Below are 18,166 nucleotides of genomic sequence, written 5' to 3'. Positions count from 1 at the left end.
CCAAATTCATTGAAGTCAATAGGCGATCGAATAAATTTGATGTGCGACAATTAATATGCAAGCCGCAGTTTTGCAAATACATGCCTCGCAAATTTATTCAACCATCACTAGTCCTGTATGTTTGTTAAATAAACAATTGTATTACTGTAACTGTAGAATTATTTTCCTGCCGCTTGGGCTGCCCTACCCGCTCTCCCTCCTACAGGCATTTAAGCTTTGTATTTATTCCCTTTCTAGTCATAACTACGGCAGGTCATTCACAATGAATGACCTGCCGTAGTCTCCCTGTAGTGTAATAATATCCTTACTGAAGTGAAAGTGTGGTACTAGCAAGAAACCATTCATAGTATGAACTACAGTAGCCAATTACAACGAAAGAACATAATGTACTCCAACCATCACCAAAGAAAAAAATGTCTATGTAACATACATAGGGGGCTCAGTTATAAGCTTAGTGCAGGGCACAGTGAATATATCGATTTATTTTTCACAATGCGAATGGCTTTTTAAATAAGTCAAGAATCGTAAATTGTGAACATTTATGTGCACACTCTGCGTTTGAATTATGCCACAACTTTGGTGGTGGAGAAAATATTCGCAAAACAGTTTCGCAAATTGTAAATTTAAGTTACTGTTCGAGCACAACAACCTTGCACAGTGGGCGCACTCACACAAACACCCGTCTCATTCACAAAAATGTATTCACAATGTCAATTCAGAAAAAAACAGAAAGACAGGCAGAGCAGTGCAATATATTAGTGTTCAGAAATAAGCATGTGCAATACAACCATTTGCAAATAAATATGTGCAAACTTTATAAATGCCCCCCAGTAAGTTAGGTTGAAAGAAAAAAAAACAAAAAACAGACGCCCATCAAGTTCAACCTTTTAACTGCTTGCTGATCCAGAGGAAAAAACCCCATTGAAGTCTCTCTAACTTGCCTCAGAGAGGTAAACTAGTCCGATGTATATGTCTATGTTTTAGCCAAGACAATGGTCTTAGAAAGTGATAGTCACAGGCAGGCTCGGACTGGCAATCTATGGGTTCTGGCAAATGCCAGAGGGGCTGCTGTAAGATGCCATTGACCGTCACTATTTAGTAGGCTGTTTGGGCCTCTCTGTAGTTGGCATTCCAGGTCCTAGTTTGACTCTTAGTCCAGACCTGGCCACAGGAATTTAATGGGGGGGAATTCTTGCCGCACTTTTTCTCAGGAAAAGTTACAGTGACAGGTTACAGTGACAAATTTCTACTTCTGACAGGGTGAATTCTAACATAATACACAGCTTGGTAGACAGTTCTTTCTGAAGTTAACTTTTTCTTTTAGGAACACTTGAATTTGGTGGGGTCAGAAGAGAGAATGAAACAGGAGAGGCACTAAACAGAAGAAAATGAAGACAAAAACAATGGAAAATCAACTTGCCTGTCCTTACTCTTAACATAGCACCGCCATCAAATAATTATCCACCTTTACAGAAATAATTATAATAGAATATAATACACAAAAGCCATGAATATCTTGAAAAGTATATCCTTATAAACGGTGAGTTCTGATGTCATCTGTTATAAACGGTGAGTTCTGATGTCATCTCCGTCACATGACTCACTGAAACTTGTGTATTATAATAAATAAAGTACCCTCAGTTGCAAAATATGAGGATATAAGAAGTTACCTCGGAGTTCCATGACCTTTGGCCTCGTGTTTTTATATGGTCACGAAACTCCTCGGTAACTTATAATATCCTTATATTTTACAAGAGGGGGTACTTTATTCACTATATAATCGATATGTTGCATAAGGATAATGAGCATAAAAGCAATTGACAGCAGTTTCACAGGAAACAACACATAGTTTATTTGCAGAACGACTGGCAGATCAGATAGACAGAGTGACAGTCTGCATATATATATGGTACAGAGAATGCACACATATAAATAAATTTATAGACCGGTGTATGTACAGTGGAACCTCAATTTTACATCCCCTGATTTTAAGTTTTCCCTCATTTTACACCTTTATATTATGCATAATACATTTCCCTGATTTTAAACGTTCCTGGATTTTACACCATTTTATCTGGTCCCCTGAAAAACATAAAACGGGGATTCTACTGTATGTGTATGTATGTGTGTGTGTGTGTGTGTGTGTGTGTGTGTGTGTGTGTGTGTGTGTGTGTGTGTGTATAGATATATATATATATATATATATATATATATATATATATATATATATAGATAGATATATATATATAGATAGATATATATTACAAAGAATAGACACACACATACATACAGTGATGTCACCTCCAGATGCTCCTGAGCAGGAAGTTAATGGAGTGTTTCAGCTAAAGAGACAGGCTAAAGCCCTTATATAAGCACATCGATATATATATATATATATATATATATATATATATATATATATATATATATATATATATCGGAATATTACTGTAGGACAGTCACTTACCCCAGTCTAATTCTTCTACTGGTATCCCCCCGCCGGGCCCGGGACCCTGAAATCCTCCCAATACACAGCTCTCAAGCGTCGCTGCCATTTAACCCAGTTTCCGTCAACCTATTAAATACACGTCGGTCTTCTTCCAAGCAACGCTGCATGACACATTACGGAAGCCGGCAAGGGACTAAACACTTTGTTTCATAACAAGCAGAGCGCATGTGCACGTACGTCACGCGTACTAGAACATGCGTCGGGTGTAAGAGAAGCGAGCTGTCATTGGCTCGTTGGCGTTGCGTAATGGGACAACCCTGTTCAATGACAGCTCCGCAGCGAGACTGATCGAGAAGTTCACAGACTCTGCCTGCTACTGAGCGGCTCCAAGCACTGATGGGGGGGGGGGCGCTTTTCGGTAGTGTTGTTACAAATCTGAGCCCTGTTTAATGCGAATGATAAACGGGGAAGTCCTAGCTTGTATAAATAATGGAATGGTATTGTATTGTTTCTGATGGCAGTATCCGTATAAAGCTGCATTCTGTCTGTGCTTACTTACACTGGGGGAGTCATTACCTCTGTGTTTCAGCCTTTTCCTTAAATGGGGGGAGTCATTGGGGTATTCTGCCACTCTCCATTCATTTCTATGGGATTTTGAAAGGCGTATTTATCAAAGGATGAATTTTCACTTTCACCCATTGATAAATACTCTTTTAAAAATCCCATAGAAATGATTGGACAACTGTGGTGGTCTCTAACTTCACTCTTTGATAAATATACCCCATAGTCTTAGTATACACTGGGGGAGTCATTGGGGTAAATTTACTAAAGTGGTGAAAATTCGCCAGCGACGGCTTCGCACCCATCGCAACACTTCGACAGGCGAAAATTTGCTGGGACAAAGCTAATTTACTAAAATGTGAAGTTTCGTCCTGGCCAGCAGATGCTGGCAAATTTTCACTAGTGTTACTTCGACAATGCGAGCAAATCAAAGCGAAGATGTGCAAGAGATTAATTCTGCCTAGCGCAAATTCATTAGAGGTCTTGCGCTCAGGCTAATTTGCATACGGCAGGAAATTTAAAGTTGTCTTTCTGTCATTCTGAAGAAGCGTGGCGCTCCACGTGAAACACGTTAAGGAGGAGGAGCAGTTTTAATTGTACAACACTCTCAATTTCATGTTATTTTGTGAGTATACCCAGTTTCTGGGGCACATTAATTTTAAATAAATACGTCTGCAATATAATATATTTCTTATTTTTATGAACATTGCGTGAATATTCGAGGACACCTTGGAGTCAGCAGCAGTTTGCTTGATGTGTACATACTTCGAAAATCTGGTGAGTAGGCAATTTCACCAGAGGTGGGCTGATTTACCATCCTTGGTCTAAGTTACCTGAAGAGTCTACAGCACATGGCACTTTTTAAACAAGTTTCAAGTAATCAACACAGCCCAGTGTGTTGCACTTGGCACTCTAATATACAAATTTAGGGTACTGCACCATAGTATCCATTCTTGCGCTTCCCTACAGAGATTTATTTCTCATGTTACATGTTGCATCTAATACATTACATTGACACTGATAAGTAGACGTGTCCAGGGAACCTTAATAAAGTCAATAGAGTTGTTGTAATGCTCTACACATGAGCCTGCTGTAAAATAATGTTCCCATATGTTAGAAAATGTATGGGGGAAACCGGTTACACAAAAATATTTTTTTAGGACTTTTGCAGCCTATCACCCTGAAAAAAAGGAAAAGACGCCAGCGTTTTTGGAACTTAGAAGTTTTTCCACAAAATATGATGTAAATAACTGAGGATTGAGGAAGTCCTATGCACTCCATTGCACTTCGCCTGATCCGAACTGGCGAAGACAAGTCTGGCAAAAGAGGTAACGCTCAGTAAAGTATGCATTTTACTGATTTTGCAGAATAACGTCTATTCGCCAGAGTGATTGAGTGTGAATCACCGCTAGTGTCTATCTCCTTTGCTAGCGAAGTGCTGCCTACGCCCGTTAGTAAATTGGCAAAGTCCCTGTGGGCAGTAACTGTCAAATCATTGCCAGCATTAGTCACTTCGCATTTTGGTAAATCCGCCCCATTGCCTCTGTATATCAGTGCTTGTTTACACTGGGGGAGTCATTGCCTCTATATATTAGAACTTGTTTACACTGCGGGAGTCATCATGGGGCATTTAATTTTATATATTAAAAATGGCAAAATCCATGCATGCCCAATGAGCACTAAGTTTGCTAGTTTCATAAGGTAAGGTTTCCATTACTGTCTCTACAAGAGAAAAGTAAGCAGACGGCAAGCTATGAGTTTAGAACAGTATAATATTAACACTTCTTGTTTATTAAATCAAAAGACTTAAACATGCAGAATGTTCAAAAACCACCACCAATAAAATCTGGCAGTTTAGTGAACTGTATATACATCTGGTAATTTAATCAATGTTTAATCTATCCAGTACATACAATGCAGTGAAAAACAAAAAGATGTTACATGCAATCCTAAGCAGCTGGGAATGGTGTATATACACTGCAGTCCTCTACCATTTACTAGGCATTTGCTATAAAGCAGAGTAGCTGTGCTTACACTTTGTAGAGTGTTTAATAAATTCTTACAAATTTAATGTGGGTCGTTGAAGGTCATAAAGCATATTTGTGGATCAACAACTCACTCTAGCTAGGTTATGGGCCTTGGGAACCTTGACCAAATACAAGGAAAATACATGTATGGGATCTGTTATCCAGAAAGCTTTGAATTATGGAAAGGCTGACTCCCATAGACTCCATTTTATCCAAATAATCCAAATTTTTAAAAATTATTTTTCTCTGTAATAATAAAACAGTGCCTTGTACTTGATCCAAACTAAGATATAATGAATCCTTTTGGTTAAAAAAAAACCAGCCTATTGGGTTTATTTCATCTTTACATGGTTTTTTATTAGACTTAAGGTACGAAGATCCAAATTACGGAAAGGTACGTTATCCAGAAAACCCCAAGTCCCGAGCATTCTGAATAACAGGTCCTGTATATTTTTTTAATTCCTGAGAGACTGATACCATTAACCTTTAGGAACTTTTCAATGTCTAATGCTGATAAACTAAATGCCCCAATATTGCATTTCCAGAAAACCCACTAGTCAGACCGAGCCTTCTTTTTACCCTTGGTTTTCATACCATGGATACAAGGGCTTGTGGATCACACATTGTTTTCTGCCCACTGTGCACATAGTGTTTATATACAGAATTACATTTCTTTGTTTTATTCTTTCTCATGATCTCTTCCGTAATCTGTAAACAAAAACAAAAATTAATAAAGTTTTCTGTGATCTAATACATGATGCATGCTCGTTATGAACTCACAATTTCCAGCATCACATTTCCAGCTGGAATAAGAGGCACAAGCATGCATAAGAGGTGTGTGACCCCTAGTTACGAGGAAGGAGGGTTATTAAGTACAAAAATGTTTAAAATTATTCTTTAAAATATGTATTCTTTAAAGAATACATTATAGAAATTGGTTTATTTTTTACAAAAATGAATCAGTTAATAGAGCTACTCCAGCAGAGATCTGCACTGAAATCCATTTCTCAAAAGAGCAAATAGATTTTTTTATATTCAATTTTGAAATCTGACATGGGGCTAGACATATTTCCCAGCTTTTAGGGTTTAGTTCTCCTTAAAAGGTTAGCTGCTCAGGTGTGCAAATGGAGATGGGGCATGGCAGTTCATTGGTTAGATCCTTTCATTACAATCTATGCATAATCTACAAGGAGTTTGTATGTTCTCACCTTGTTTGCGTGGGTTTCCAGTTTCTTCTCACACTCCAAAAACATACAGGCACGTTAAATAGTTCCTAAAGATATTAACTCTAGTCTGTGTGAAAGTGATTTTCACAAAATATGGTTACAGGAATACTCATGCAGTGGGCATGTAATGGTTAGTGACTCCATAAAAGTAGTCTGATAAGGAGTAAAGAATTGTAATTTATTTTGGATTATTTTAATATTTCCACAAATATATGCAGAAGAATATCTGACAATATACAGTACAGAAGATATTGTGAGTCATTGGATTCTACCACAAACAAGAAGAATGTTCAGCAAAACACGGGGTTCTGGATACCAAACAATAACACTTTATATGTTTAGTTCAAAGGAAAGGAATTAACAGCATACTAACCTTATGAATTCACAAATGCTGGATTTTCAAATGTATTTACAGGATTTCTACATTATAAGAAGAAAGCAGAAGTTACTACATGCACAATCGTACCACTAATCGTACGTACTAATTATTAACGATGGAAATCTGTACAACAGAAACTCTGCTTTTATAATTTAGCAAATGCATAAGAGAATGCATGAGAAGTTATATATATGTTAAAACATATATTTCACATTTAAGTTATTATTGTGGGATATTCTTTGCACATAATTTTTAGTATTTCCCTTGTACTGCATACATATTCTATGAAATAGGCTTGCAATAACATCAGTAAGAAATCGATGATTTTACTTATGTTGACTAAGACATGACCAGTGAGGTACAAATCACAAGGCTGCAACAAGAGTTTGTACCACAAGCTTTATAAGAATGTTGTGTTGATTCTACAGTCCAAGCCTGAATATGTACATTTTTACATTAAGTGGAATAATATGCTCTGTTTATTACAATAAACACATTACAATATTATTACAATAAAAACTTTACAATAAAACATATAGGATAGGAATATATTCTGCACACGGAGACTTTGGGGCAAATTTACTTAAGGTTCAATATCGAGGGTTAATTAACCCGCGATATTCGACTGCCGAATGGAAATCCTTCGAAGTCGAAGGATTTACCACAATTTGTTCGATCGAAACGATTAAATCCTTTGAATCGTTTGATTCGAAGGATTTTAATCCGTCGATCTAACGATTTTTCTTCGACCAAAAAATACTTAGAAAGCCTATGGGGACCTTCCCCATAGGCTAACATTGACTTCGGTAGGTTTTAGGTGGCGAACTAGGGGATCAAAGTTTTTTTTTTTTAAAGAGACAGTACTTCGACTATCGAATGGTCAAACGATTTTTAGTTCGTATCATTCGAAGGTCGAAGTAGCCCATTTGATGGTCGAAGTAGCCAAAAAAAAACTTTTTGAAATTTGAAGTTTCTTTTCCTCTATTCCGTCACTCGAGCTAAGTAAATGGGCCCCTTTAGGTCATGTATGGCAAACCCAAACCCCAGGGGAGTGACTGGATTAAGGTTGCCACATTTTACACCGGTGGAGACCGGACAGGGGGTGGGGCCATGACTCGGAGGGGGCAGACAGTGACATTGGGAGCGAAACTATGATGCAGCGTTTGGCCAATTGCCGTGTCAATCATAGGGAATCCTGTCTGGTTTTCCTTATTTGGAAAACCGGGCAAGCAGTTTTGACCCGGGCAGCTCTTCAAAGAACCGGACTGTCCAGGTCAAAACCAGACAGGTGGCAGAACTGGATTCTGGATTCCTGTCTAGGCATGCTCTTCTGCCTATAACAATCATCTTTGGCTTTGGTCATGGCCCTCAGCTACTTGGGTACCAACAGGAATTACCGCACGAGAATCCAGCTACTCTCACAGGGGCCCCATATTACATCTAAATTGCGAGGCAAACTCAAGGTCATGAACAAGCCAGGGTCAGAACCATAAAGTTGGATGGGACAGGAACAGGTAGCAGGGTGCAGTGCAGGGGGTTATATAGGCATACTAATGGCTAATACTGAGCACCTGTGGCCAGATTAGTAACAGCTGAGCTCACCATCGTACCAGGGAATACAAGGATACCTATAACAGTGAACCAGGACATTAGCTGTCTCCTCATATAGATCAGAGGTAATGTAAACAACATAAAAACACCAGGATGCTGGTTCAACTCCAGGCCGGATGCTAAACTTTATTTCATTATCTGCATTAATCTATATGCTGGCTGAAACTATCATTGCTATGATGAGGTAAATGTATCCACCATTTCTTACAAATAATATAGAGACCTGTGTTGGTCATATCTATGTTAGTACAGTTGTTTTATGATCAATTATCTTTTATTGTTGATCATAAAGATTTACAATTATATTGTACTGGAAACCTCAACATTTTGAGCTGACTATGGGGCATTTGGAAAGTATGGAATTGTGTGTACCCACTACACAGCTACCCAGTAGCACCGAAGTGGTACAAATGGTTCTTTCTTATTTTAATGTGATAGGAAGTACTTACTCTGGATGTGGTAGTAGGATGGAGTTGTCTTCTGTTGAGAAAAGTATAGTTAGAATGATTAGTTTTGTATCGTGAACACAAATTACTGTACAAGAATACAACTCAAAAAAATGGTCTTACGTTTCTTGCGTAATTGTTTGATTATAAATATGATTAGGCCACCTGCAAGGGCAACCCCACCTGCAGCAAGAGCTGAACTACCAGTGTATAAAAGAATTTGCTTCCCAAACAAAACACTTTGACCTGAAAAAAAGAAAATGGTATAGTAATATATCATTGCCAACATATGAACTCTTGGCTAATCCTTGCAAGCCCTGGGCAATCATTCATTCTGCCCATTTATTTAAGAAACTCTGTATGATTATTCTTTGAATTATTCTGTCCGTGTTTAATGAGAACTAAGCTGCAAAAATGAATATAGAAAGCTTCTATTCTATGTACTGAATTTACTGTACCGTGTTGACCTTCAAAGTCGTCCACAGATGCCTGCCATCTTGGGAATTGTTAGACCATGTTTTAAGTGTCAGTAGCACTGAACCTGCTCTGTGTGCCCTGCACTGGGGTTGAGCTTAGGGGTGATCAAAAACATCAAGCAGAAAATTTGTGTTCTGTCATAGAAGCTGACTACAGTGCTTATTATTAAATTGTGATGCAGAGTGTTTGTTTAACTGCCATATAATGGGAATCTAAATGAAAAAATAGAAATTAGCCTTGTAGTGTGACTTAAATATATATATAGAGAGAGAGAGAGAGAGAGAGAGAGAGAGGGAGAACAGTGAGCCACAACCAGTGACTCATGAGCGACATGTTGCTTACCAACCCCTTGGATATGGCTCCCAGTGACCTCAAAGCAGGTGCTTATTTTTGAAATCCATTTGGATTTTGAGACAAGTTTTAGTTGTATAAAAACCAGGTGTACTGCCAAACAGAGCATCCTGAAGGCTAAAAATGTTGGGGACCCCTGATATATATATATATATATATATATATATATATATATATAGCTCCTCTGATGCATAGTCTGGAATTCTGTAATCCACAAGAGCACCTAAAAAATGCTCCGGTGACAAAAACCCTGGAGTTTTTTTTCCATGGAATCAAGTCTGGCCTTTGCTAAATCTGCCTCTAAGACTTCCTGCAAATAGTCCAGCTATGTTCTTTACACAAATCCTGGTATGTACAGCAATAAAGTAATAACCAGAATGTAACATTTGGCACTAAACCAGGTCTGTGAGAAGTGACAATCATAATGTGCAAAAGTTCACTTGAGCCTCAGAAGATTCTAGTGGAAATTTAGAATGTTTGTATGCCTAACAAGCAAGCCGTCAAACTTTAAGAAACAATGTGACATCATACTCATTTGGTAAATGTAGTTAATGTGTGCTTCAAAAGCGGATTAGGCTCCTTTACCCCCTGCCAGGGCAAAGTATACATGTATCAAATAAAGCAGCAGCACTCCGGTATCTTTGAAAAATGTAAAAACTTTTAGAGTGCCCAATGTATTAATCCAACGAATCTCTAATTTCTTAAGGATTTGTTGTCTGTCACCGCCACGTCTTAATGGCTCCAGATTATCAATAACCTGATATCGTAGTTGTGAAACCGTATGTTTCATTTCATGAAAATGTGTGGGTATCGGTAGATGCAACAATTTACAGCGTATGTTAGATTTATGTTGCTTTATCCTTTCTTTCACCTTCTGTGTCGTTTCACCCACATACGCTAACCCACATGGGCACTTAATCAGGTAGACCACAAACGAAACTTCGACAACAATTTTTAGGAACCCCCCAAAAGGGGACATACCCTTGTTTATCTTGCGCACATTGCAATAATATTACTAAAGGGAATTCCTTTACACATCCCCATACGGGTAAAAATATTTTGATTAAAAAATACTATACTTGTGAGTCTAGGTTTGTGGTCTACCTGATTAAGACGTGGCGGTGACAGACAACAAATCCTTAAGAAATTAGAGATGCGTTGGATTAATACATTGGGCACTCTAACGCCGGGTGGTTTGAATAGAGAATGTACACCTATGTTATTTATATAAGTAAGTGCTTGAAGTTGACTTTATTGATATGCTTGTTTTTTTAACATGTGTCTGTTTATAGATTTAAAATGACTACTATATAATAATTTTATTTCTATTTTTATTGTGTTATAGGACAGTGAAATTTAAAGATATGGGAGCTCCTGATTCAAAGTAATTCTGGGGTATTAGTTCCCTGAATTCAGCATTGGAGCCAGAGATAAAGAAAATCAAGAGGTCTAATATTGAGATAAAGCAAAGTAAGGCTTCCTGTCCTTGACACTTATGTTGCAAAGGTTATTTAAAAGGATTTTAATACATTGTGTCACTGTTTAAAAAGATGTTTATCTATTACCTGTTACTATATAGCACTTTCCACAATCCACTTTTTTGTAACAATATATGAGTATGAGACATTTAATATATGGGTTAATTTGGTACATTGAATGTAATTTGATATGGAAATAGCTCACTGTGACTCATGGGTAATATGGAGGTGGAATGGTGTGACTCCTCCCTGTGGTGGGTATTTAAGCACATTTAGACACTGTTAATTAATGGCTTGACAAAGGGCCTGCGTAGCCCGAAACATTGCCTTTGGCATTTGAGTAAAGTTTTTAAATTTTTCAAAGATACCAGAGTGCTGCTGCTTTATTTGATACATCATACTCATTTGGGTTATCTTAGAGACTTTTCTAAAAAGGTACCTGTGCTATATGAATAAGAATGCTATACAGTAGATGTACTGACTGGATGTTACTTGGTTGTAATGTAAATCTCTGTAGTGTATATTTTCTGCAACATCTGACCTTCACAGTTGGGTACACTATCAGACCAATATCCAGAAGAAAGGCATCTTAATATTGATGTTCCATTTAACACAAAACCATCTGCACAGTCAAAGTGGCACTCTGCTCCATAACTGAAATTTCTGTTTCGGTGAAAACAATTCATGGTCGTTGGTGATGAACTTGAAAGGGCATTGCAGATGACAACTGTAAAAACAATAAGTTCATTGTTATGTTTATTTCTGCAAAAAATGTTAGCTGCTCTGGTTTAAACAGTCCAAATGGGCATGATCAGGTAAATCAGGAGGCAGACAACTCAAAAAATGTGATATGGCGCTAGGTAGAAAATTTTATTTTAGTATAGCATTAAATGCAGTAATGATTAATTACCTGCACACAAGGTTGTTAAATCTGCCCAGTCCCCTGTGACCTGATAAAGAACTGATCTGGATTCTGGTAAGTAAAACCCATCTGATATTTGAGTAATAAGGGAAAATCTCCAAATATATGGGCACAATGTAACTACCCATAGAGGGAAGAGTAAGGAGCCTTGCATACTACAGCTGTAATCAAATAGATGATGTGTGAGTACACATATGGGACCTGTTATCCAGAATGCTTGGGACCTGGGGTTTTCTGGATAACAGATCTTTCTGTAATTTGTAATTACATACCTTTATTTTACTAAATAATTATTTAAACAGTAAGGGGCAGATTTATCAAGGGTCGAAGAATTTGAAATTCGAAGTAATTTTTGGATACTTCGACCATCGAATAGGATACCACAACTTCGAATTTACTTCGATTTGAAGTAAAAATCTTTCAAATATTCGACCATTTGATAATCGAAGTACTGTCTCTTTAAAAAAAACTTCAATACTTCGCCAAATTAAACCTGCCGAAGTGCTATGTTAGCCTATGGGGACCTTCTACAACCATTTTCTAAGTCTTCACACATCGAAGTAAAATCGTTCGATCGTACACTAAAATCGTTGGAATCGTTCGATTCAAACGATTTAATCGTTTGATCGAACGATTTTACTTCGATTGTTCGATGGGCAGATTAGGTGAAAAATACTTTGATATTCAAATTCAAAGTATTTCAATTTGATGGTCGAATTTCGAAGTATTTTTTACTTCGAAATTCGACCCTTGATAAATCTGCCCCTAAATAAACTCTATAGGCCGTGTTTGCTTCCAATAAGGATTAATTATATCTTAGTTTGGATCAAGTACGAGGTACTGTTTTATTATTACAGAGATAAAGGAAATAATTTAACACATTGGGGATTATTTGGATAATATGAAGTCTATGGGAGAGCTTTCTGGATAACGAGTTTCTGTTATAAAATGCGTAAGGTGGAGTAACATGGAGTTTGTATGTATATTTTTTAGTATGATGTTTTGAATAAAGGTTTTCTGTTTATTTTGAGCTTGGCCCTGGGTCCTGAGGGCTTTATCTTATTTTCACTGGTCTTTAGACAAGCCATGTACTGTACTCCTCATTAGTAGAACATTTTGCTTGGTGTCAGTGTCTATTAAAACTCTTTCTTTGGTACAAATTGAAATAATAGGGGTTTTTTTCTGTTATGCTGAGGTTTTTTTTAGAATTGCATGTATAGACATGTTTATCTTGTCTTTCACCCAGGCATTTGAAAGTCCAGTAGCAATAGAATAAGAAGCACAATGAGGAAGCCTATGAATGTAGTAACCTGTGCATGTAGCAGATTGACCTGTCCAGTGCCCTGAAGAGCTGCATGTAACAGAGTGTGACCCGTGCAGCACAAAGCCATCTGAGCAAGTGAAGTTGCAGCTGGTATTGTATCGGAATTCTCCAAGCAAATGTGTACAGTTCATTTTTCCATGGGGAGGACTTTGGAGGGCCTCACATCCTATTGCTAAGAGCAAAACAAAATACAAGTGTAAGGCAAATATTAGTAAATGAAAAACCAAAAGAGAAAACATTCTCAGATAAGGCCATGTTGGGCAACCTAAGCATCCTTTCACTCTTGACAATCCTTTAATTACATTGTAATTATAACGATTATCTTATGGTGAGCAACACCCAAGGGCGATGCTGGCCCCTCCGCCGCCTGAGGCAGCTTGCAGTTGCTGCCGCCCCCCCCTCCCCCGTGCGCTCACCTTTTTAACGCCAGAGGGGGTCCGGGAGGTCCACGAGGGCAGCCGAGAGGGACAGGACGCTAGTGCAGAGAGTATAATTGCGCTCTCTGCATTAGGAGAGCCGAATTTCCAGTTTAAAAATCAGAAATTCGGCTCTTAAAGTACCAGGAGTGGCATTTTTGCCGCCCCCTGGTACCTATTGGGGCGCTGCCGCCTGAGGCGAGATTCTCAGCTTGCCTCATTGGTGAAGCGCCCCTGGCAACACCTGCATCTGTATCCAAAACAGCTCCTACAGTCCATGCCCCCATAGTGATTATAATGTGGTAGTTGCTGCTTTCCATGCCAGTTATGCCTCATTTTGCCTAAGTTAAATTATTCCATTGATGGAGAAAACGTCTTGCACACAAGATTCTATATAAAAATAGGTTTCAAGTTACTCATAAAAATATGTTTTCAGCAGAACATACAAGAGGATAATGATACTAAAGTGTCGACATTTCTGGAGTGCTGAGACAAGCCAAAATAGAAAAGATTACCCTGCTATTGTACTTTTTTACAATAAATAAGTAATGGTGTCTGAAACACCAAACTGCTGAACAACACATACTTCTCATGTTAACGTTAATGGAGCTGATTTTGTTTCACCATTTCCATTCACACACCCAATGCATCAACAACTCAAATTCCAGTGAACTGCTGAACTGGCAGGAGAAAGTGCTACACATTATTATGAGGTGGAGGACCCTTTTAATTGGTTCATTTGTCCATTCTTTTCTTTATTCACTCAGCTTCAGTGTGCAACTTTATTGTATATATCATCATAATGGACAACAATGCATTGTGATGCATCAACAAAAAGCAATGGTTGGCAGCCTACTGTCACAGATCCACTTCTGCGCATTTGTCTTTTAAACAGACAGTTTCCAGATTTTATATTTTATGCAACATTTTAATGAATTTGTCTTTAGCACCTCCTTAATTTGTCAGTCTGTCATCAGTTGTATCTGTGCTTTGTATTTGTAAGACGCCCCAGCTAAGCCGTTGTGCTCTCTTACCTCCTTGCTCTCTGGCCAACGAGCATGTTCTTCCTGACACTGCAAAGATGACAAACCTGCAAAGGCCTTGATAAAACTACAAGAGTGTGTGCTTTGGCCTGCAAGTATTTAAGCAGCAGAGGTAGCCTGGGGGCATTCCCAAACTGGTGACAAGCCATTGCTAAGAGATCAGTGCTGGGGATGTACAGGCAAAATAATTTCCTGCTTTCCCTATCTCTCATGGACCTGTTGAGGCACATAATACACTGAGAGTGTGTGTATGGTTCTGTTGTCAACCCACCTACTGTATCTTCCTTTTGCTGGTATAGTTGGGGACTCAGATGCAAAGAGATGGTGTACCTTACTATGCCACGTGTGTATATACAATTTATACATGACTAATGGATAAAATATCTATGGTTAAATGCAGGAAGTGAACAACTAAATTCAGAGACGATGGTGGAATTCACAAAAGCTGTGATACTGAAGCAAAATAAAAGTCCTCCACGTCTATAAATTTGTCTTTTAAAGTTTCCTCATTTTGTCTTTTGCACAACATTTTAAACATCTTAATTTCCCTTTTTCCCGAATTTGGCCTTAGCTCCTTCTGAACCTGTAAGTCTGCCATCAGGTGACTTTTAGATGTACCTGTGCCTTGTAATAATGTTTGTGCCGTTAGCCCCTCGTTGACCTGTCAGCCTGTGATCAGGTGAGTCCCAGATGTACCTGTGCCTTGTACTAATGATTTTGCTTTTCAGAGAAGAGATTCTCTGTCCCTTTTAAAGGGGAGAACATACAAACAATTAACGTTTAAAATTTGAATTAATTTCTCAATTGATTAAGGTATCACAAAATAAGATGTTAAAGGGAAAGAAAAACCTCCTGCCACATTTTTAATTTTTAATACCAGGGCACAGATCCTTCACCTGCCTCCTAAATCCACATCAGATCACTTCCACTTCAACTGTGGCCCATTGCCCATCCAGAACTGCAGAGCTATACCACCACCTTTAGTCATATGACATTATTCCCATCACAAATCTTATCCAGGACCATGCCCAATAGCCCAAAATCAATGTTCGGGTGCCAGTGTATCTGCACTGCTTGCTCATTACCAGGATGGATGCTGGGTCAAGAAGCGACACAGCTAAAAGTGGCACCAACACTGCTGAGCAATCTATAGTTCTGGACATTCTATGGGGGCACAGATAAGTTGGGGCAAATATCAGCCTGTGTACTGGTATTGGGGGCTGACTACTGGAACTAGTTCTTATTATTTTCTTTAGGAAAATAGAATAAAAATTAAGGCAGAGTGACTGGAACAGTAAGCAGTTTAGCCTGTGTATTGTAGATGGTAGTTACCTGTGCAAGTAGGTACTGCCTGTGTCCAATCTCCAGAAGAGTTGCAGGACATGGACTTTGAACCATTCAGCAGAAAGCCATCCATGCAAGTGAAGCTGCAGGTTGAATTGAACTTGAAGTCTCCAAACGCATGGTTACAGTTCATCCAGCCATGGGGAGGGCTCTGGAGTGGTTCACACGTGATGGCTAAATTGAAACAGTGAATTAGTAAGAACAATGTTGAAAACAGATCTTTTGTCAGTATGTGGCCATTGTACAGAGTTTAGACTCTGCTTTCCTTTTTTTCCAAGTTGCCTGTATATTATGTATAATATGCCTATTTTCAGAGCTTCGCTATAATACTTGGGGATAGAAAATCACCATGTATTAATATTTTTGCTCCGACTTATAAATCAGACCCTAGACTAGACCACCCTGGTGTTAAGTTAAGTTAAGTTAAAGGGATTGTTCACCTTTGAGTTAACTTTTAATATCACATCGCAGTAATAACACAGAACCACAAATGTAAGCTGGCATCATCATGCAACATCACTGACTAAAGTAGATCAGCTCCTGTCTCAATAACTGGGGAGAAAATGATGTTTAGACTAAGATTATTATTAATGATGGCTGAATAAATTCACCAGACGTATTTGTGGCGAAATTTCCAAGTTTCACGCCTGCGAATGTACTTGCGAAACTGCGGCCAAAATTAGTCTTCGAAAAATCTGCCATCACAAAAAATCACGTGCATAAAAATTGTCGAGCGTCAAAATTATTCAGACGCCCATTGACTTTAATGTATCTGGACAAAATAGTGTCGCTCACGTCAAAAATTGTTGTGTGTCAAAATTATTTTTATGCCCATTGACTTCAATGCGTTTAATGAATTTTCGCCCATCACTAATTATTAACTGCCTTCCCTGGCAGCCTGGTTGCTTCCTATATTTTTGTACCCTTGCAGGTAGAACAGTGTTACCAAAGCTTCTGTATGTGATGAGACTAGGGATACACATCATCTCTGATTTTGGATGTGGCCAAAATGTTTAGCAGGATTTGTATTTAGTCAAATTGGTACCTGGTCAAACCAAAACCAAAGTCTCAAAATCACATGACATTAGACCACTGGATGGCGAATGGTACCAATATTTTTTGTTTGCAGATTATTTTCTGTGATTTAGCTAATTTGTATATGAAAATTAAGGGCCAGTATACTCATTTGATCAACAGGAGTTTATTAAATAGGGTTTGGGATGAACAAACATTTTGCCTATTGTTTTAATCATGAAAAATCTATGGGGGTTTTTGTTATTTCTTGAGCGAAGCAGGGAAACAGGGAAATATAATCTACTCCATGTTTGGTCCTTGCGAGGCAGATAATTATACACATGGAGTATCTTAGTGTTCCATTTTTTTCCTTGTTTAGCTCAATAAATAACAATAATTATTTGCTTAAAATGGACTCTATGGATAATGGCCTTCCCACAATTCAGAACATTCTGCAAATGAGGTTTCTGGATAAGATATGCCATACCTGTATAACATAAGATTATTTAGATTCCCCTTTAATGAATTTTACTCTTCTCACTTTTATTCCTTGTGTAAATTTTTGAAAAATCTCCAACTAAGGACACCTTTGTGTAAAAGGTAGATTAGGGTGGAATGATATTATTAGAGATAAGTATACTTTATAACAGTATTTCCAGATGTTAACAAAAGAGGAAAACTGATTATTCTTAAGCACTGAACCGTAGCTCTTTTGAACATACTGTAAGGGCAGAGACACACGTGGAGATTCAGAGAGATTTGTCACCCGGCGACAAATCGCCTCTTCTTTGGGCGATCTCCCCGAACTGCTTTCCCGCCGGGCTAGAATCTGAAACTCCGGCGGGATGGCATTCAGAGCACTTCGTTTTCCGAAGTAACCCGAAGTTTCCTCGTGAGGCAACTTCAGGCAACTTTGGGAAATGAAGAGTGCGATCCTGCCAGTGATTTCGATTCTAGGGAAGGCAGTTCGGGAAGATTAGTCGTCCGAAGAAGAGGCGATTTGTCGCCGGGTGACTAAATCTCCCCGAATCTCCACGTGTGTCTCTGCCCTAAACCTGTAACTGTCTGTATTTTGCATGCAATCTTTTATTTATCTTA

At 38.3% G+C, this 18,166-nt stretch overlaps 2 protein-coding genes across 4 annotated transcripts in view; both read right to left on the bottom strand.

Annotated features, from left to right (window-relative positions):
* atf6.L (activating transcription factor 6 L homeolog) overlaps nucleotides 1-2,648 on the bottom strand; it is an 89,713-nt gene extending 87,065 nt beyond the window's left edge. For 2 of the 3 annotated variants that reach the window (XM_041590686.1, XM_041590687.1), the window contains exon 1: nucleotides 2,468-2,648. In XM_041590686.1, the coding sequence (XP_041446620.1) occupies nucleotides 2,468-2,555 (88 nt within the window). In that variant the 5' untranslated portion in view covers nucleotides 2,556-2,648. The remainder of the gene's footprint in view (nucleotides 1-2,467) is intronic. The other variant, XM_018258789.2, reaches the window with a different exon arrangement.
* Nucleotides 2,649-5,428: 2,780 nt separating this feature from the next.
* Nucleotides 5,429-18,166, bottom strand: part of sell.L (selectin L L homeolog) — a 56,883-nt gene continuing 44,145 nt past the window's right edge. Inside the window, exons 15-21 of the mRNA XM_041591058.1 lie at nucleotides 16,043-16,228; nucleotides 13,238-13,423; nucleotides 11,547-11,732; nucleotides 8,823-8,945; nucleotides 8,703-8,733; nucleotides 6,637-6,683; nucleotides 5,429-5,745 (exon numbers count right to left, since the gene is read on the bottom strand). Of these exons, the coding sequence (XP_041446992.1) occupies nucleotides 6,638-6,683; nucleotides 8,703-8,733; nucleotides 8,823-8,945; nucleotides 11,547-11,732; nucleotides 13,238-13,423; nucleotides 16,043-16,228 (758 nt within the window). The 3' untranslated portion in view covers nucleotides 5,429-5,745; nucleotide 6,637. The remainder of the gene's footprint in view (nucleotides 5,746-6,636; nucleotides 6,684-8,702; nucleotides 8,734-8,822; nucleotides 8,946-11,546; nucleotides 11,733-13,237; nucleotides 13,424-16,042; nucleotides 16,229-18,166) is intronic.

Source organism: Xenopus laevis, chromosome 4L (assembly GCF_017654675.1).
Source record: "Xenopus laevis strain J_2021 chromosome 4L, Xenopus_laevis_v10.1, whole genome shotgun sequence".
NCBI classification, from domain to species: Eukaryota; Metazoa; Chordata; class Amphibia; order Anura; family Pipidae; genus Xenopus; species Xenopus laevis.
This window is presented reverse-complemented; position numbering and strand designations above follow the sequence as displayed.